Below are 20,386 nucleotides of genomic sequence, written 5' to 3'. Positions count from 1 at the left end.
AGATCCCCGAGATCCCCGAGATCCCCGAGATCCCCGAGAGATCCCCGAGATCCCCGAGATCCCCGAGAGATCCCCGAGAGATCCCCGAGATCCCCGAGAGATCCCCGAGAGATCCCCGAGATCCCCGAGAGATCAACGAGATCCCCGAGAGATCCCCGAGATCCCCGAGATCCCCGAGATCCCCGAGAGATCCCCGAGATCCCCGAGATCCCCGAGATCCCTGAGATCCCCGAGATCCCCGAGATCCCCGAGATCCCCTAGATCCCCGAGATCCCCTAGATCCCCGAGATCACCGAGATCCCCGAGATCCCCGAGTTCCCCGAGAGATCCCCGAGATCCCCGAGATCCCCGAGAGATCCCCGAGATCCCCGAGATCCCCGAGATCCCCGAGATCCCCGAGATCCCCGAGAGATCCCCGAGATCCCCGAGATCCCCGAGATCCCCGAGATCCCCGAGATCCCCGAGATCCCCGAGAGATCTCCGAGATCCCCAAGATCCCCGAGATCCCCGAGATTCCCGAGATCCCCGAGATCCCCGAGAGATCCCCGAGATCCCCGAGATCCCCGAGATCCCCGAGATCCCCGAGATCCCCGAGATCCCCGAGATCCCCGAGAGATCCCCGAGATCCCCGATATCCCCGAGATCCCCGAGATCCCCGAGAGATCCCCGAGATCCCCGAGATCCCCGAGATCCCCGAGAGATCCCCGAGATCCCCTAGATCCCCGAGATCCCCGGGATCCCCGAGAGATCCCCGAGATCCCCGAGATCCCCGAGAGATCCCTGAGATCCCCGAGATCCCCGAGATCCCCGAGATCCCTGAGATCCCCGAGATCCCCGAGAGATCCCCGAGATCCTCGAGATCCCCGAGATCCCCGAGATCCCCGAGATCCCCGAGAGATCCCCGAGAGATCCCCGAGATCCCCGAGATCCCCGAGATCCCCGAGAGATCCCCCAGATCCCCGAGATCCCCGAGATCCCCGAGAGATCCTGGAGATCCCCGAGATCCCCGAGAGATCCCCGAGATCCCCGAGATCCCCGAGATCTCTGAGATCCCCGAGATCCCCGAGATCCCCGAGATCCCCTAGATCCACGATATCCCCGAGATCCCCGAGATCACCGAGATCCCCGAGATCCCCGAGTTCCCTCAGAGATCCCCGAGATCCCCGAGATCCCCGAGATCCCCGAGATCCCCGAGATCCCCGAGAGATCCCCGAGATCCCCGAGATCCCCGAGATCCCCGAGAGATCCCCGAGATCCCCGAGATCCCCGAGATCCCCGAGATCCCCGAGATCCCCGAGATCCCCGAGAGATCTCCGAGATCCCCAAGATCCCCGAGATCCCCGAGATTCCCGAGATCCCCGAGATCCCCGAGAGATCCCCGAGATCCCCGAGATCCCCGAGATCCCCGAGATCCCCGAGATCCCCGAGATCCCCGAGATCCCCGAGAGATCCCCGAGATCCCCGATATCCCCGAGATCCCCGAGATCCCCGAGAGATCCCCGAGATCCCCGAGATCCCCGAGATCCCCGAGAGATCCCCGAGATCCCCTAGATCCCCGAGATCCCCGAGATCCCCGAGAGATCCCCGAGATCCCCGAGATCCCCGAGAGATCCCTGAGATCCCCGAGATCCCCGAGATCCCCGAGATCCCTGAGATCCCCGAGATCCCCGAGAGATCCCCGAGATCCTCGAGATCCCCGAGATCCCCGAGATCCCCGAGATCCCCGAGAGATCCCCGAGAGATCCCCGAGATCCCCGAGATCCCCGAGATCCCCGAGAGATCCCCCAGATCCCCGAGATCCCCGAGATCCCCGAGAGATCCTGGAGATCCCCGAGATCCCCGAGAGATCCCCGAGATCCCCGAGATCCCCGAGATCCCTGAGATCCCCGAGATCCCCGAGATCCCCGAGATCCCCTAGATCCACGATATCCCCGAGATCCCCGAGATCACCGAGATCCCCGAGATCCCCGAGTTCCCCGAGAGATCCCCGAGATCCCCGAGATCCCCGAGATCCCCGAGATCCCCGAGATCCCCGAGAGATCCCCGAGATCCCCGAGATCCCCGAGATCCCCGAGAGATCCCCGAGATCCCCGAGATCCCCGAGATCCCCGAGATCCCCGAGATCCCCGAGAGATCCCCGAGATCCCCGAGATCCCCGAGATCCCCGAGATCCCCGAGATCTCCGAGAGATCCCCGAGATCCCCGAGATCCCCGAGATCCCCGAGATCCCCGAGATCCCCGAGAGATCCCCGAGATCCCCGAGAGATCCCCGAGATCCCCGAGATCCCCGAGATCCCCGAGATCCCCGATATCCCCGAGATCCCCGAGATCCCCGAGAGATCCCCGAGATCCCCGAGATCCCCGAGATCCCCGAGATTCCCGAGATCCCCGAGATCCCCGAGAGATCCCCGAGATCCCCGAGATCCCCGAGATCCCCGAGATCCCCGAGATCCCCGAGAGATCCCCGAGATCCCCGATATCCCCGAGATCCCCGAGATCCCCGAGAGATCCCCGAGATCCCCGAGATCCCCGAGATTCCCGAGAGATCCCCGAGATCCCCGAGATCCCCGAGAGATCCCCGAGAGATCCCTGAGATCCCCGAGATCCCCGAGATCCCCGAGATCCCTGAGATCCCCGAGATCCCCGAGAGATCCCCGAGATCCTCGAGATCCCCGAGATCCCCGAGATCCCCGAGATCCCCGAGAGATCCCCGAGATCCCCTAGATCCCCGAGATCCCCGAGATTCCCGAGATCCCCGAGATCCCCGAGATCCCCGAGATCCCCGAGATCCCCGAGATCCCCGAGATCCCCGAGATCCCCGAGATCCCCGAGATCACCGAGATCCCCGAGATCCCCGAGATCCCCGAGATCCCCGAGAGATCCCCGAGATCCCCGAGATCCCCGAGAGATCCCCGAGATCCCCGAGAGATCCCCGAGATCCCCGAGAGATCCCCGAGATCCCCGAGATCCCCGAGATCCCCGAGATCCCCGAGATGCCCGAGATCCCCGAGATCCCCGAGAGATCTCCGAGATCCCCGAGATCCCCGAGATTCCCGAGATCCCCGAGAGATCCCCGAGATCCTCGAGATCCCCGAGATCCCCGAGATCCCCGAGATCCCCGAGATCCCCGAGAGATCTCCGAGATCCCCGAGAGATCCCCGAGATCCCCGAGATCCCCGAGATCCCCGAGATCCCCGAGATCCCCGAGATCCCCGAGAGATCCCCGAGATCCCCGAGAGATCCCCGAGATCCCCGAGATCCCCGAGATACCCGAGATCCCCGAGATCCCCGAGATCCCCGAGAGATCCCCGAGATCCCCGAGAGATCCCCGAGATCCCCGAGAGATCCCCGAGATCCCCGAGAGATCCCCGAGAGATCCCTGAGATCCCCGAGAGATCCCCGAGAGATCCCCGAGATCCCCGAGAGATCCCAGAGATCCCCGAGAGATCCCCGAGATCCCCGAGATCCCCGAGATCCCCGAGAGATCCCCGAGATCCCCGAGATCCCCGAGATCCCCGAGATCCCCGAGATCCCCGAGATCTCTGAGATCCCTGAGATCCCCGAGAGATCCCCGAGAGATCCCCGAGATCCCCGAGATCCCCGAGATCCCCGAGAGATCCCCGAGATCCCCGAGAGATCCCCGAGATCCCCGAGATCCCCGAGATCCCCGAGAGATCCCCGAGATCCCCGAGAGATCCCCGAGATCCCCGAGAGATCCCCGAGATCGCCGAGATCCCCGAGAGATCCCCGAGATCCCTGAGATCCCCGAGATCCCCGAGAGATCCCCGAGATCCCCGAGATCCCCGAGATCCCCGAGAGATCCCCGAGATCCCCGAGATCCCCGAGATCCCCGAGATTCCTGAGATCCCCGAGATCCCCGAGAGATCCCCGAGATCCCCGAGAGATCCCCGAGATCCCCGAGATCCCCGAGATCCCCGAGATCCCCGAGATCCCCGAGATCCCCGAGATCCCCGAGAGATCCCCGAGATCCCCGAGATCCCCGAGATCCCCGAGATCCCCGAGATCCCCGAGATCCCCGAGATCCCCGAGAGATCCCCGAGATCCCTGAGATCCCCGAGAGATCCTGGAAATCCCCGAGATCCCCGAGAGATCCCCGAGATCCCCGAGATCCCCGCGATCCCCGAGATCCCCGAGATCCCCGAGAGATCCCCGAGATCCCCGAGATCCCCGAGATCCCCGAGATCCCCGAGAGATCCCCGAGATCCCTGAGAGATCCCCGAGATCCCCGAGAGATCCCCGAGATCCCCGAGATCCCCGAGATCCCCGAGATCCCCGAGAGATCCCCGAGATCCCCGAGATCCCCGAGATCCCCGAGATCCCCGAGATTCCCGAGATCCCCGAGAGATCCTCGAGATCCTTGAGATCCCCGAGATCCCCGAGATCCCCGAGAGATCCCCGAGATCCCCGAGATCCCCGAGATCCCCGAGAGATCCCCGAGATCCCCGAGATCCCCGAGATCCCCGAGATCCCCGAGATCCCCGAGATCCCCGAGATCCCCGAGAGATCCCCGAGATCCCCGAGATCCCCGAGAGATCCCCGAGATCCCCGAGATCCCCGAGATCCCCGAGATCCCCAAGATCCCCGAGATCCCCGAGAGATCTCCGAGATCCCCAAGATCCCCGAGATCCCCGAGATTCCCGAGATCCCCGAGATCCCCGAGAGATCCCCGAGATCCCCGAGATCCCCGAGATCCCCGAGATCCCCGAGATCCCCGAGATCCCCGAGATCCCCGAGAGATCCCCGAGATCCCCGATATCCCCGAGATCCCCGAGATCCCCGAGAGATCCCCGAGATCCCCGAGATCCCCGAGATCCCCGAGAGATCCCCGAGATCCCCTAGATCCCCGAGATCCCCGAGATCCCCGAGAGATCCCCGAGATCCCCGAGATCCCCGAGAGATCCCTGAGATCCCCGAGATCCCCGAGATCCCCGAGATCCCTGAGATCCCCGAGATCCCCGAGAGATCCCCGAGATCCTCGAGATCCCCGAGATCCCCGAGATCCCCGAGATCCCCGAGAGATCCCCGAGAGATCCCCGAGATCCCCGAGATCCCCGAGATCCCCGAGAGATCCCCCAGATCCCCGAGATCCCCGAGATCCCCGAGAGATCCTGGAGATCCCCGAGATCCCCGAGAGATCCCCGAGATCCCCGAGATCCCCGAGATCCCTGAGATCCCCGAGATCCCCGAGATCCCCGAGATCCCCTAGATCCACGATATCCCCGAGATCCCCGAGATCACCGAGATCCCCGAGATCCCCGAGTTCCCCGAGAGATCCCCGAGATCCCCGAGATCCCCGAGATCCCCGAGATCCCCGAGATCCCCGAGAGATCCCCGAGATCCCCGAGATCCCCGAGATCCCCGAGAGATCCCCGAGATCCCCGAGATCCCCGAGATCCCCGAGATCCCCGAGATCCCCGAGAGATCCCCGAGATCCCCGAGATCCCCGAGATCCCCGAGATCCCCGAGATCTCCGAGAGATCCCCGAGATCCCCGAGATCCCCGAGATCCCCGAGATCCCCGAGATCCCCGAGAGATCCCCGAGATCCCCGAGAGATCCCCGAGATCCCCGAGATCCCCGAGATCCCCGAGATCCCCGATATCCCCGAGATCCCCGAGATCCCCGAGAGATCCCCGAGATCCCCGAGATCCCCGAGATCCCCGAGATTCCCGAGATCCCCGAGATCCCCGAGAGATCCCCGAGATCCCCGAGATCCCCGAGATCCCCGAGATCCCCGAGATCCCCGAGAGATCCCCGAGATCCCCGATATCCCCGAGATCCCCGAGATCCCCGAGAGATCCCCGAGATCCCCGAGATCCCCGAGATTCCCGAGAGATCCCCGAGATCCCCGAGATCCCCGAGAGATCCCCGAGAGATCCCTGAGATCCCCGAGATCCCCGAGATCCCCGAGATCCCTGAGATCCCCGAGATCCCCGAGAGATCCCCGAGATCCTCGAGATCCCCGAGATCCCCGAGATCCCCGAGATCCCCGAGAGATCCCCGAGATCCCCTAGATCCCCGAGATCCCCGAGATTCCCGAGATCCCCGAGATCCCCGAGATCCCCGAGATCCCCGAGATCCCCGAGATCCCCGAGATCCCCGAGATCCCCGAGATCCCCGAGATCACCGAGATCCCCGAGATCCCCGAGATCCCCGAGATCCCCGAGAGATCCCCGAGATCCCCGAGATCCCCGAGAGATCCCCGAGATCCCCGAGAGATCCCCGAGATCCCCGAGAGATCCCCGAGATCCCCGAGATCCCCGAGATCCCCGAGATCCCCGAGATGCCCGAGATCCCCGAGATCCCCGAGAGATCTCCGAGATCCCCGAGATCCCCGAGATTCCCGAGATCCCCGAGAGATCCCCGAGATCCTCGAGATCCCCGAGATCCCCGAGATCCCCGAGATCCCCGAGATCCCCGAGAGATCCCCGAGATCCCCGAGAGATCCCCGAGATCCCCGAGATCCCCGAGATCCCCGAGATCCCCGAGATCCCCGAGATCCCCGAGAGATCCCCGAGATCCCCGAGAGATCCCCGAGATCCCCGAGATCCCCGAGATACCCGAGATCCCCGAGATCCCCGAGATCCCCGAGAGATCCCCGAGATCCCCGAGAGATCCCCGAGATCCCCGAGAGATCCCCGAGATCCCCGAGAGATCCCCGAGAGATCCCTGAGATCCCCGAGAGATCCTCGAGAGATCCCCGAGATCCCCGAGAGATCCCAGAGATCCCCGAGAGATCCCCGAGATCCCCGAGATCCCCGAGATCCCCGAGAGATCCCCGAGATCCCCGAGATCCCCGAGATCCCCGAGATCCCCGAGATCCCCGAGATCTCTGAGATCCCTGAGATCCCCGAGAGATCCCCGAGAGATCCCCGAGATCCCCGAGATCCCCGAGATCCCCGAGAGATCCCCGAGATCCCCGAGAGATCCCCGAGATCCCCGAGATCCCCGAGATCCCCGAGAGATCCCCGAGATCCCCGAGAGATCCCCGAGATCCCCGAGAGATCCCCGAGATCCCCGAGATCCCCGAGAGATCCCCGAGATCCCTGAGATCCCCGAGATCCCCGAGAGATCCCCGAGATCCCCGAGATCCCCGAGATCCCCGAGAGATCCCCGAGATCCCCGAGATCCCCGAGATCCCCGAGATTCCTGAGATCCCCGAGATCCCCGAGAGATCCCCGAGATCCCCGAGAGATCCCCGAGATCCCCGAGATCCCCGAGATCCCCGAGATCCCCGAGATCCCCGAGATCCCCGAGATCCCCGAGAGATCCCCGAGATCCCCGAGATCCCCGAGATCCCCGAGATCCCCGAGATCCCCGAGATCCCCGAGATCCCCGAGAGATCCCCGAGATCCCCGAGATCCCCGAGATCCCCGAGAGATCCCCGAGATCCCCGAGATCCCCGAGATTCCCGAGATCCCCGAGATCCCCGAGAGATTCCCGAGATCCCCGAGAGATCCCCGAGATCCCCGAGATCCCCGAGATCCCCGAGAGATCCCCGAGATCCCCGAGATTTCCGACATCCCCGACATCCCCGAGATCCCCGAGAGATCCCCGAGATCCCCAAGATCCCCGAGATCCCCGAGATCCCCGAGAGATCCCCGAGATCCCCAAGATCCCCGAGATCCCCGAGATCCCCGAGAGATCCCCGAGATCCCCGAGATCCCCGAGAGATCCCCGAGATCCCCTAGATCCCCGAGATCCCCGAGATCCCCGAGAGATCCCCGAGATCCCCGAGATCCCCGAGAGATCCCCGAGATCCCCGAGATCCCCGAGATCCCCGAGATCCCCGATATCCCCGAGATCCCCGAGATCCCCGAGAGATCCCCGAGATCCCCGAGATCCCCGAGATCCCCGAGAGATCCCCGAGATCCCCTAGATCCCCGAGATCCCCGAGATCCCCGAGAGATCCCCGAGATCCCCGAGATCCCCGAGATCCCCGAGATCCCCGAGAGATCCCCGAGATCCGCGAGATCCCCGAGATCCCCGAGATCCCCGATATCCCCGAGAGATCCCCGAGATCCCCGAGATCCCCGAGATCCCCGAGATCCCCGAGATCCCCGAGAGATCCCCGAGATCCCCGAGATCCCCGATATTCCCGAGAGATCTTCGAGATCCCCGAGATCCCCGAGATCCCCGAGATCCCCGAGATCCCCGAGAGATCCCCGAGATCCCCGAGAGATCCCCGAGATCCCCGAGATCCCCGAGATCCCCGAGAGATCCCCGAGATCCCCGAGATCCCCGAGATCCCTGAGATCCCCGAGAGATCCTGGAAATCCCCGAGATCCCCGAGAGATCCCCGAGATCCCCGAGATCCCCGCGATCCCCGAGATCCCCGAGATCCCCGAGAGATCCCCGAGATCCCCGAGATCCCCGAGATCCCCGAGATCCCCGAGAGATCCCCGAGATCCCCGAGAGATCCCCGAGATCCCCGAGAGATCCCCGAGATCCCCGAGATCCCCGAGATCCCCGAGATCCCCGAGAGATCCCCGAGATCCCCGAGATCCCCGAGATCCCCGAGATCCCCGAGATTCCCGAGATCCCCGAGAGATCCTCGAGATCCTTGAGATCCCCGAGATCCCCGAGATCCCCGAGAGATCCCCGAGATCCCCGAGATCCCCGAGATCCCCGAGAGATCCCCGAGATCCCCGAGATCCCCGAGATCCCCGAGATCCCCGAGATCCCCGAGATCCCCGAGATCCCCGAGAGATCCCCGAGATCCCCGAGATCCCCGAGAGATCCCCGAGATCCCCGAGATCCCCGAGATACCCGAGATCCCCGAGATCCCCGAGATCCCCGAGAGATCCCCGAGATCCCCGAGAGATCCCCGAGATCCCCGAGAGATCCCCGAGAGATCCCCGAGATCCCCGAGAGATCCCCGAGATCCCCGAGAGATCCCCGAGATCCCCGAGATCCCTGAGATCCCCGAGATCCCCGAGAGAACCCCGAGATCCCCGAGATCCCCGAGATCCCCGAGAGATCCCCGAGATCCCCGAGATCCCCGAGATCCCCGAGATCCCCGAGATCCCCGAGATCCCCGAGAGATCCCCGAGATCCCCGAGATCCCCGAGATCCCCGAGATCCCCGAGATCCCCGAGATCCCCGAGAGATCCCCGAGAGATCCCCGAGATCCCCGAGATCCCCGAGAGATCCCCGAGATCCCCGAGAGATCCCCGAGATCCCCGAGATCCCCGAGATCCCCGAGAGATCCCCGAGATCCCCGAGAGATCCCCGAGATCCCCGAGAGATCCCTGAGATCCCCGAGATCCCCGAGAGATCCCCGAGATCCCTGAGATCCCTGAGATCCCCGAGAGATCCCCGAGATCCCCGAGATCCCCGAGATCCCCGAGAGATCCCCGAGATCCCCGAGATCCCCGAGATCCCCGAGATTCCTGAGATCCCCGAGATCCCCGAGAGATCCCCGAGATCCCCGAGAGATCCCCGAGATCCCCGAGATCCCCGAGATCCCCGAGATCCCCGAGATCCCCGAGATCCCCGAGATCCCCGAGAGATCCCCGAGATCCCCGAGATCCCCGAGATCCCCGAGATCCCCGAGATCCCCGAGATCCCCGAGATCCCCGAGAGATCCCCGAGATCCCCGAGATCCCCGAGATCCCCGAGAGATCCCCGAGATCCCCGAGATCCCCGAGATTCCCGAGATCTCCGAGATCCCCGAGAGATCCCCGAGATCCCCGAGATCCCCGAGATCCCCGAGAGATCCCCGAGATCCCCGAGATCCCCGAGATCCCCGAGAGATCCCCGAGATCCCCGAGATCCCCGAGATCCCCGAGAGATCCGTGATCCCCGAGATCCCCGAGATCCCCGAGATCCCCAATCCCCAATCCCTAATCCCCAATCCCCAATCCCCAATCCCCCAGCCCAGCCCAGCCCAGCCCAGCCCAGCCCAGCCTAACCTTTTTTTTTTTTTTTTTTTTTTTTTTGTTCAGCGGCGAAGGGGAAATCTTCAAAAGACATCCGGTTGTTCTTGGATGTCATCGGATAGTGCCGGATTTTTACCGGCTAAAACCCCTCCGCCGCTCATCACCCAGGACGAGGTGGCACCGCTTTCGCATTCCTTCACCTTGTCCCTGTGGCCGGCCTGTTTTCCTGGCCTCTCATTCCCTCCGTGGCCAGCTCGCCAGCCGGCGCGGAGCATACTCCTTGCCGGCCTGTCAAGGCTACGCCTCCCTTCCGTTCCTCGTACCTATTCGCTATTCGTATTTAATTACTATCCCTACTTTATGGTAATTACTTACTCACTACTTATGTAAGCAGTTACCCGCTTGCTACTCTTGCAGCGCGTGACCTACTGACGGCACGGAATTTGCTGACGCAAGTTTTTTGCACCGGCCCGCCTGCACTCGTCCCGCAATTAGTACTAATGTAGTCCTACATGTTATTGGTTAGTGTCATAACAATTATTTGCTACATGTTAGTTATTCCCTATATCATATGCCTAGCGTGTTAGTTATCCTACAGAGCAGTTGAGCAATTGTTGTTTATTATTGCTCCGCCCGTTCTACAGTACGTACAGTACGTGCACACAGTTCGCGACCTACTGCCGGCGCGGAATTTGCTGACGCAAGGGTTTCGCGCCGGCTTGCCTGCACTGTTGCGTCTGCCCGTACTACTTAGCGTACACACGGTACGCGGCCTACTGCCGGCGCGGAATTTGCTGACGCATGAGTTCCGCGCCGGCTCGTGTACACCTGCTCTGTGGTTAAAGCCCTGTCGCGTAAGTCGACCGTGTTTGTCGTGCTATAGTAGCGTGACTACCCATACCTACTAGTAATGTTAATTACTATTTACAATGTACACCTATTCTAGTGTTAGTATTATTTACTAATTAAATGTAATTTTTACATTGTCCTTACTATCTACTCGCGCTAGCCTGCCGAGTCTTGCTGCTCACCGGAGTTTGCTGACTCAGCAAGGTCGTCAGCCCGCGCTTGATTGTTTACCACTAGCTTTACGCTCGTCGCCAGTCGACGCCGCTCAGGCCGTGACCCACTGCCGCCGGTATTTTGCTGACGCAATAATTCCGGCGGCCTAGTCCCGATTCACCGCACCGTTAATTGTCTGGTGTCTGGTGACCGCTCATCACTTAGGTTACTCTCTGTTTAGTCTGTAACCTTTATCACTTTGTCACTTTGATATTTCTATTAATCTTAAACTACACAGTATTATTGTTCACCTGTTCGTGGGGGGGTGTCTACGCGCACCTTGTCTTGTACACCCCCTCCATCCGTCAGCTTTCACCTCACTGTTTCCGCACCGCACTAGCATGCTTTGCGCGGTGCGGATGTGGTGTCCTCTTTTCACGGCCACGCCGGTTCTTGCCGCTTCCACCGTCACCCTCCAGTTTGACTTGGTGACCCCGGTCTCCACGGTGGTGCGGTAGTGCGGGAACATACGCTTGTGCTCCGCCAAGCTGCCACACTGGCAGCTGGCGGTGAACACTGTCCCGTCCAGCACCACCGCGTCCCGCCAGGGGGGGTGCATTTTCAGCGGGCTGGTCGAGTTGACCAGCTGCTGGGTCCCCCCATATCGTCTCTTGAGATAGAGGATGGCCCGGTTATTACCTAGGTAATTCACGTCACCGTAGGTCATCCGGACCATCGCTCCCTCCTCTGTTGGCCTGGTTGCCGGAGGCCGGGGCTGCCCACTTCGGACCTGCTTGGCGGCATGTTCGTGAGCCAGGCTTTCAACCCTTGCCCATTCTGTCGTGATGGCCCCGCTCGCCGGGGAGATTGCACTGCCCACTTCGTGCAGGTAGCCGCTGCTGAGGAAGCATACCGAGTGTGCGTATGGGATGTCACACACACAACCAGCCGCTCCCCCCCCAGTCAGCATAGCCACCGGTCTAACCGTCGGTCCGGGCACAGGTTCTCCCGTTTCTCCAGCTTGCCTCCTTGCTCTCTCCGCTGCTTCCTTTTCCCGGAGGACGTTGGTAATATACCGGGCAGCCGCCTCCCATTTAGCGTGGCTCTGTAGCATGGCACGAGCCATCTCGCATATATTGCCCACCCGGCCGACTATCTCTCTCATGTCATTCCTTTGGGCCTCCCAGGCCGGGCACCGGAACCAGGTATGTTCCGGGTCGTCGCACTCCGCCGTACAGTGATGGCACCGCGCGTCCTCCTCCTTGCCGATCCTCTTCAGGTACGACCCGAAGCAGCCGTGGCCGGTGAGTCCCTGAGTCAGATGGTAATTCAGATGGCCATGCCTTCTGTCCAGCCAGGGTCCCAGCGTTGGTATGGCTTGCCTGGTCCACCCGCCTTTCTCGCCATCCCGCCACCTGGCATCCCATCTTTCGATCGTCGTCATTCTTTCCTCTCGTCTTATCGCGGCTCCCGCTGGGCCGCTCCGTCCGGTTCCCTCAGCCCCTCTGGCTGCAATTCTCCCCCTTTCTTCCGCCATGAGACGGAGTGGAACCATTCCGGCTAGGACCATTGCCACCTCGGTGGACACTGTACGGTAAGCTGTTATGACCCTCAGCGCGCAGGTCCTGGCGACCGCTTCCAGTCTGGCCTCGTTTCTTTTAACTCCGAGGGCCCCCTCACATATCGGTGCCGCGTACAGTGCCGTCGAGTAAGCCACGCTCGCCAGGAGTTTCCTTCTGCCCGCGGACGGGCCTCCCAGGTTAGGCATTAGCCTGGATATAGCCGCTGTTACCGCTGTCGCTTTGTCCGCAGCCCTCCTAATGTGATCGGCGAAGTTGATTTTCGCATCAATCGTTATGCCGAGGTACTTGACGCTATTAGCCGGCTTCACCTCATGGCCCTTCACCTTGATGGGGTTAATTCTTAAGGTGTGCCTCCTCGTCAGTACGACTACCTCGGTCTTCCTCTCTGCCAGGTCCAGTCCCCTTGCTTGGAGCCAGTTCCACACGGAGGCCACCGCTTCATTAGTTGTCGCCTCCAGCATTTCAGCGCTCCGCGCCGTGACCACCAGGGCGATGTCGTCAGCGAAGCCAACGGCTGTAACCCCGGCAGGCAGGTCCATGCGGAGTAGGCCGTCATAGGCAACGTTCCACAGAAGCGGGCCCAAGACCGAACCCTGTGAAACCCCCGCCGTGAGCCGGCGCGTTTTCTGACCGTCACTAGTGCGGTACACGAGCAGCCTGTTCCCCAGGTAGCTCGCGACCATATCTAGGAGGTACGCCGGTATGCTCTTCTTGTCCTTGAGCGCTTCCAGGATGGTATTGTGCCCCACCGCGTTAAAGGCGTTTTTGACGTCCAAAAGCGCCAGTAAGCAGGGGGCCGCAAACCGTCCCTTTCGCTCGTTCGCCTCCCGTGCTATTCTTACCACCTCGCCTATCGCTTGTGTGGTAGACCTACCCCGCCTGAACCCGTACTGTCTCTCAGCTAGTCCCCCTGCGTCGTGTAGCGCTGCGTCCAGCCTGGCATGGATCAGCCGCTCCATCAGCTTTCCCGTCGTGTCCAACAGGCTGATCGGCCGATATTTCTGCAGCCCACCTTCCTCTACTGGTCCCTTGGGCAGCAGTACCAGTTTTTGCCTCTTCCAGCTTTCGGGGAATTCCCGCTTGGTCAGGCATTCGTTGAAGGTTGCCAGCAGCAGGTCCGGGCTGTGCTCGACCACCACTGCCAGTGCCTCGTTCGGGATGCCATCTAGCCCTGGTGCTTTTCCCCTACCTAGCTTCTTGGCCGCTGATACCAGCTCCGCTACCGTGAAGGGTTCCGGCCTTCGCTCGTCCGGTGCCCGCTGGCTCTGCCACTCCGGCTCCACACGCGCTGGGAAGAGCTCCTCGAGCACGCGTTCTACAATCTCTGGGTCGTTCGGTTGGCGCAGCCCCCCCAGCCTTCTGGTCACGAGTCTATATGGGAGCCCCCACGGATCCTCGTCCACCAGTCTGGCTAATTCCTCCCAACATTTCGCCTTGCTGGCCTTGATGTTGTCCCTGAGGGCCTTTTTTGCCTTCTTGTACCTCGCAGAACTGGCTTCCGTGTCCTCTCCCTTGGCCCTGGTTCTCTGCGCCTGTCTCCTCGCTTTGACGCATTCCCGTCGGCGCTGGGCGATATCATCTGTCCACCAGTGCACCGCGGTCCTGCCTCTGGGGGGTCTCTTTCTGGGCATCCCCTCATCGCATACCTTGGTGATGGTGGCCATCAGCGTGTCCACGTCGGTCCCACCGGTATTGATGTGGTCCTTCTGCCGCTCGAGGTAGTTGGTCATAGCCTGTCTGCGCAACTTCCTCGTATCCCATCCCCGATGTCCGGTGTCCTCGCTGTTTTGGTGCCTCGTATGCGTCGCTGCTGAGCTGGACCTCCACTTCATGTATATGTAGTGGTGGTCGCTCAGGCTCTCGTCGTCCAGAACTCTCCAATCCGTGACTTCTGGGACTGCGCTGGGGCTGGCTAATGTGACGTCAATTACTGACGCAGAGCCAGTGCTGTCCCTCTGCCAGGTTGGGGCACCGCCTACGTTTATGGGGGTCAGATCAAGCCGTGCCAAAAATTCAGCAACGGCTTGGCCCCTCTCGTTGAGCCTCGCGGACCCCCAGCTGGGCGACTTCGCATTGAAGTCCCCGGAGACTAAGGTCTTACCTCCTGCCGCCCTGACGCAGCTCTCCAGCTCGTCCAGCTGCGCCTCGAAGTCGACGGGCGCGACGTTGGGCGAGAAATAGCAGCTGAAGATGGTTAAGCCACTTGTTCTCGCCCAGACGAACCCCTCCCCTCTGCCCTCCAGCGTGAGGGTGCCCGGGAGGTTGTTCGTCGCCGCTATTGCCGCGTCCCCCTTCCGATCCACCAGCCAGCTCCCCTGCTTTCCCGCGCTGCTGGGTTCCGAGACAATTAATATCCCGGCCCCGTGTGCCGCAGCAGTCTGGGTCAGCAGGTCCTGGGCCGCACGGCTCCGGTTAAGGTTTACCTGGAGTATCACTACTCCAGGTCCGCCCCCGGGTCCCGTGGTGGCATGCCCCCTCACTCCTGGCATGTTGCGGTGGAAAACTCGAGCCTCCGCCCGAATGATACGCCGAGTGTGGTGGGGGAGAGCATTACTGCCGCGACCCCCGCCGCGCCCGTCTCCCGCGTGGCTGGTACGTTGTTGCTCACCCTCCTGGTGCCCCTCCCTCCCTGCCGGAGCTTGGCTTTCTGCAGTTCCTCCTTAAACGAACTGCAGCGGCCGCTCCCGGAAAAGTGGTCACCTCTCAGGCCCCGGTTCTTGCAGGTCAGGCACCTTGGACTAGACCCCTGGCACTCCTTCTCTTTGTGCCCCTCCGTGCCGCAGGGGTTAGAGTTGTCGGGCCCGAGGCACTGCGCCGCGTGGTGCCCGTACCCCTGGCACCGGTGGCACCGATCTACCGCGACCCTCTCTCGAATCCGACAGACGGTCCACCCTATTCTGATCTTGGCTAGGGCTACCAGTTTCCGGGCAGTACGCTCTGGCATTTTGCACAGCGCGGTCTGTGTTCCCCGGAAACCCGGCCTTAGCCGTATCAATTCCGCCAGAGGGGCCCTCAGGGCTTCCGACAGGGCCGCCCTGACTTCCCCCTCCGTGGTAACTTCGTCCAGGTCTCTGACCTCGACGACCATGGACGGCTCCAGGGTCGAGACCTTCGCCTCTCCCCCCAGAACCCCCCTAACCGCCTCGCTCAGGGCCCGGGCACCACTACCGCCTTTCAGTTCTAGGAGGACGTCACCCCCCCTAGTTCTTTTAACCGCCGTGATGTTGGCGCCGGTCTTCTCTGGGTGCACGCCCCCCTTGATCTTTTTAAGCACATCGGCGTAGTTGCTGCCGCCTGCTACTTTGACTAGGACCGCATCGGGGCGGACCGGCTTCCTTTTGTTTTCACCCCTAGGCTGGCCCTTCGGCTGGGCCACCGCTGGCGCCTTCTGGGATGGCTGTGGCAGCTGTGATGTCTGGGGGGCAGTAGTAGCGGGTTTGGCCGGCCTCTTGGGGCGGCCTCTCCTCACCACCTCGCTCCAGGCTTCTTTGCTCCCCTCCTTCTTCTCTTCGGGGCGCGGCCGCTTTTCCGCCGCCCCGGCAGATGGCGAAATCTCCTTCCTCTTCGCCGTCGCCACGTCCTGGGCAGTTGACTGCTATCGCTGTTTGGATGGTTGCAGCGGTTCACTCGCAGTCTGGGTGGCCTTATCCCCTGCCACGCGTGGGGCCTTGGCCGCCGCCAGCTCCTCCTCCATTTTTTTCCAGGCTCTTTCGACCCGGCGGACGACGATAGCTGCCTTTGCAGTGTCCTCCTTCAGCGCCACGTTAGTGTTCTTATGAGCGAGGGCAAAATCCCTCATGCCCTCGAGGAGGACAATCAGGGACCTCAGGCAGTCCCTCTCGCTTTCCTCCGCGGCGCCGCTGGTGGCGCTGGGGCAACTCATTGTCCTAGCCCCTGCTTTGGACATGACCTTGGGGATCGCTCCCTTCGGTCCAGCCGCGTCGGCCTTCGCCTCCTTCCTTGTTGACTCTAGGTCGACGAGGACTAGCGGCGTCAGTATTGGCGCTGGCTCCCTCGTCTTGTTCTCCACCCTGGTGGTCCGCTTGGGCGGTGGTGGTGACCTACGGAGGCTGGTCCTTCTCGCGAAGGGGTCCACCTCAAATACTTCAAACTCCATCTCCTGGTTTCGGTTTTCTTGTTGGTTTGTTTGAAAAGAATCCATAGTTATGATATTTAAGTCTAACGACGGTTCGGCCATCATGACAGCTGCACCGCGGTGCAGCATCTATCCCCGCCAGAAAGAACCCTAACCCCATACTCGCACGGAAGCTGCTTTCAGCTTATCGGGTGGTCAGCCCTATCCATGCGATCCCCCCCTCCCCCCTTGCCTCTTTAGGGTCTTCCGTCCGGGGGAAAAAAAAAAATTTTCAAAATCACCAATTTTTCGAATTTACATTCCTTCAACTATAATGTTTACAATTGATTGTACATAAAGAAATATTCAATTGTGTTTTTAAAGTATAACTTTATTTTATAAAAAATATTCACCTTTTTTAACCTGAACAAAAAATAAAAACGCGAAAAATCTTTATTCTAAACTAGACCTCAATTTTTCTTTCAAGTGGTATTGTTTTTAAATAGCTTTGCCTCCATGAAATTAACAAACTCAAAGACTTCTTGAAGTATTGAAAATATTACAGCTACAGTTATGATCTTTAGTAAAAAATGGGAGTAGTTATATAATTTTACTCTTCAGAATATTGGTTCTACGTGAAGAACCCAATGGTGGTCCATGCAAAAAGAATAGTGAGGAAAACGTAGAAGCAGTAAACGCTGCATGGGGATTCACGACACGTGGTCAAAGGGCTCCTTTTAAGAGTATGAGTGCAAATCAATTTTTTTACTCGTATTAAAATTTATTAAAAGTATTAAACGGTGTTAAGATATAATCACAATGATGATATTTATATTTACAATGTTCACTATACGATGGATTTGCACTGACTGTGACTGAGTGATTGTGCGCGCCTCGATTTAAACCTTCATGCGCGCCACCGCGGCACGAATTTCAATTATTTTAAGGCGAGTTTCGATAAAATTCTAGTTACTTACTAAGGATTTGTCACAATACGTCACTTCCAGTCGGTATCCATAACGACGATTCGTTATCCCATTCTGTAACGTCGAAGTGTCGCTATTCGTAGTTACGGAATCGCACCGTCGTTATGAGATTGTCGTTACACGCGGCGAAATTCGTTATCGTTACGATAGCGTTCCAAATCGTTATTCTTATTAACGGGATTGTCTGATTATTACACATATCCAGATTATATCAATTCAATGCCCGGGGCACTCAATTTCGATAGGTATGCTCCTGCTGTAGAAAGAGAGCGCATTTAGCATTACGACGTCCTGTCTTACTTGCTCGAGGATACTTTTTCAGCGTCGATGCTTCCTCGATGTCTATCTATATGCTCTAAAGCTAGCACCCTAACCGTTGTAGTATTATTACATTTCGGTACATTTACTATATCACTTTCTTTTATTCAATGGTATTAAAGAATATAACCCACGGTCTTACATACAGGTCTGGAAACTCCATTGGATGGGGAGGCTAGGAGTGACTCAGATATTGAATCAATTTGTAGTTTACAGTTTCGGCACTGCATCGCTACTATCTAGTAGGGCTGAGTTACAGAACCTCAAATTTCGTTATTAGGCTGTAGCGCGCTTGCGCCAATATACAGAAATTTTTTCTATCTCTGTCGCTCACAGGTGACACGGGTGACCCTACTAGGTTACAGCGACCCTTGCGGCCAATCTAAGAATTATTGGAAGTGGACTCAAGAAGTGAGTCACCCCCACCACCAGAGTTCCCAGACCTGTATGTAAGACCGTGATATAAAGTCTACCGAATTATTATAAGTTGACAATTTGTACTATTACGAGTAATTCCTGATTGATTAAACTTCTGCGACGCAAGTGTGTAACGAATAATCTATGAATGTATATTGATCCACACAGTAATTTCATATTAATTTCATACGTACAATTTTTGTATTTCTAGACTAGCTTGTATCTCCTGGATGTGTCCAGCGTCTCTACTTGCGATGAGGTAAATTAGATTGCAGAGTATACAAACAATTACGTACCCTTGTCTGCATCGTCTGACAACGCACAGGGTGTAATGAATTTAGCCCATATACTCGGAGCTTCGTGTCTATTTATGATCGCGTTGCTGTTGAGAATGTTATATCTCATCTTTGAGCAGAATAGACACATACCGAAATTAAATTCACGACGGCATCCTGTCCGGACAATGATAGTGTTAGGATCTGGTGGCCACACCACGGAAATTCTACGTATCATAAGTACTATGAGATCGAAATGTTATTCTCCAAGAATTTATGTTCGGGCTAGTACGGATACCATCAGCGAGGCAAAAGTCAGGAATATCGAGGGAAATGTAATCGATTATAAAGTGTTTGACATCCGCCGTAGCCGGGAAGTCCACCAGTCTTACTCAGCTTCTGTTGCCACTACGATACTTGCTATTTTCGACTCTATCCCCCTAGTATGGACTCAGAAACCTGATTTAATTTTATGCAACGGACCAGGAACTTGTGTACCACTGTGCATTGTAGTCTTTATTTTGAAGTTGATGTTTCTTACAAATGCACGAGTAATATTCATTGAGAGTTTCTGTCGAGTCAAGACACTGTCTTTGAGTGGAAAGATATTGTACTACCTAGCCGACTTTGTCATAGTGAGGTGGCCGTATTTGAATACCTACCTGTATCGCCGTACCGTTTGTTTGTAATTAAATTAACCTGCCCTGTCGACGATAACATTACTTCCATATTCCATATCCCATAATTCTGACCCATTAGAACCGCTTGGCTGTTGGCAAAAGATTTATTATCTGAGACTGTTGAATCATTCTAAAGTAAACAGCCTGCTTTGTTGTGAGATAAAAGTTCACTTGACACAGATCTGTACAAAATCATGGGTTACTGTAAATTCGACAAAGTATAGGTGTATTCATCAGTTTTTCTCTTCACACAGTTAACTTTATGTTCACCTTTTTTCATGATGCAACTCTTCTGTTCATTCTTCTTTGTAGGAATATTCTATCTTTATAAATGGATACGAGATTCCAAGGGCTTTGCAATGATTTTTGCCCAAGTTTGAACTCGCACTCACGGGGAGAGAGAGAGATGGTAAAATACAATTTATCCTGAGCCACAACCGATTCTAATCAACTTCTTGTTCCTCGCGATGCAGTAAATGTTCTTACACTACATCGATTTCATACCATTTCGAGCGATGATGCATGTGTAATAATCTTGTTGGGCGCATAGGTAATGGAAGAGGTAGATGGTAACCCGTTTGCTTCTGCCGTAACCTGAATAGGTTGTGGGACAAGCAGAGAGTATAAGTACATATACTTAAGGGGGTGCCCTGGTCAATTTCAACGTTAGTGTATACATCTCCAAATGTCGAAATCCACGCGTTTTAAACGCGAAAATGGGCTTAACAGACCCAATCTGTACGCAATTTTGGCCAAAAACACTCCAATGCATTTTCATTTGACGCAAAAATAAAGAAATCGCATAAATTATACAAATTTACTATTGCGATTTCGTAGAATCCGTACCATTTCTCTATTTCTACGTCAAATAAAACAAAATGTATTGGAATGTTTTCTGATCGGATGTTACACACCGACCCTATGAAACCACCGGGAGAACGGGCAGCACCCGGAATAATGAGCATGGCGTCACGAGCGGCAGTGGAAACTCGCGGAAGAAAGGGGGGGCAAATGTAGGTACGGCTGTATGGATTTCGGCATCAGTTGGAAAATAGCGAATACAATGTGCAGATGTATCTTAGGAGTTGTATAAGAATTTCGATGTTGAATAAAATAATTTGTGTTACACCTCTCATCGTTAGTACCATTA

The 20,386-nt window shown here is 58.1% G+C and overlaps 2 protein-coding genes across 2 annotated transcripts; one reads left to right on the top strand and one right to left on the bottom strand.

Annotated features, from left to right (window-relative positions):
- Positions 1-9,983: 9,983 nt before the first annotated feature.
- Positions 9,984-16,683, bottom strand: LOC124218560 (uncharacterized). The gene is made up of 4 exons (XM_046625101.1): positions 16,117-16,683; positions 15,094-16,065; positions 11,279-14,995; positions 9,984-10,223 (listed from the first exon to the last, which is right to left on the bottom strand). Exons 1-4 carry the CDS (start codon positions 16,681-16,683, stop codon positions 9,984-9,986), a joined length of 5,496 nt encoding a protein of 1,831 aa, XP_046481057.1.
- Positions 16,684-18,154: 1,471 nt separating this feature from the next.
- Alg14 (ALG14, UDP-N-acetylglucosaminyltransferase subunit) lies at positions 18,155-20,371 on the top strand. The gene is made up of 2 exons (XM_046625645.2): positions 18,155-18,407; positions 18,493-20,371. Exon 2 carries the CDS (start codon positions 18,613-18,615, stop codon positions 19,243-19,245), a length of 633 nt encoding a protein of 210 aa, XP_046481601.1. The 5' UTR covers positions 18,155-18,407; positions 18,493-18,612; the 3' UTR covers positions 19,246-20,371.
- The last annotated feature ends 15 nt before the right edge of the window (positions 20,372-20,386 follow it).

Source organism: Neodiprion pinetum, chromosome 5 (genome assembly GCF_021155775.2).
Source record: "Neodiprion pinetum isolate iyNeoPine1 chromosome 5, iyNeoPine1.2, whole genome shotgun sequence".
Taxonomy (NCBI): Eukaryota; Metazoa; Arthropoda; class Insecta; order Hymenoptera; family Diprionidae; genus Neodiprion; species Neodiprion pinetum.
The sequence above is the reverse complement of the archived record's forward strand: the minus strand, read 5'-3'. Positions and strand labels throughout refer to the sequence as shown.

Coding starts and splice junctions, on each gene's coding strand:
- Alg14 (XM_046625645.2), top strand. CDS start 18,613: ATGAATTTAGCCCATATACTCGGAGCTTCGTGTCTATTTATGATCGCG.
- LOC124218560 (XM_046625101.1), bottom strand. CDS start 16,683: ATGGCCGAACCGTCGTTAGACTTAAATATCATAACTATGGATTCTTTT. Junction 16,066..16,116: donor GGGATAAGGCCACCCAGACT/GCGAGTGAACCG, acceptor TCAACTGCCCAG/GACGTGGCGACGGCGAAGAG. Junction 10,224..11,278: donor TGCGGTGCGGAAACAGTGAG/GTGAAAGCTGAC, acceptor AATAGCGAATAG/GTACGAGGAACGGAAGGGAG.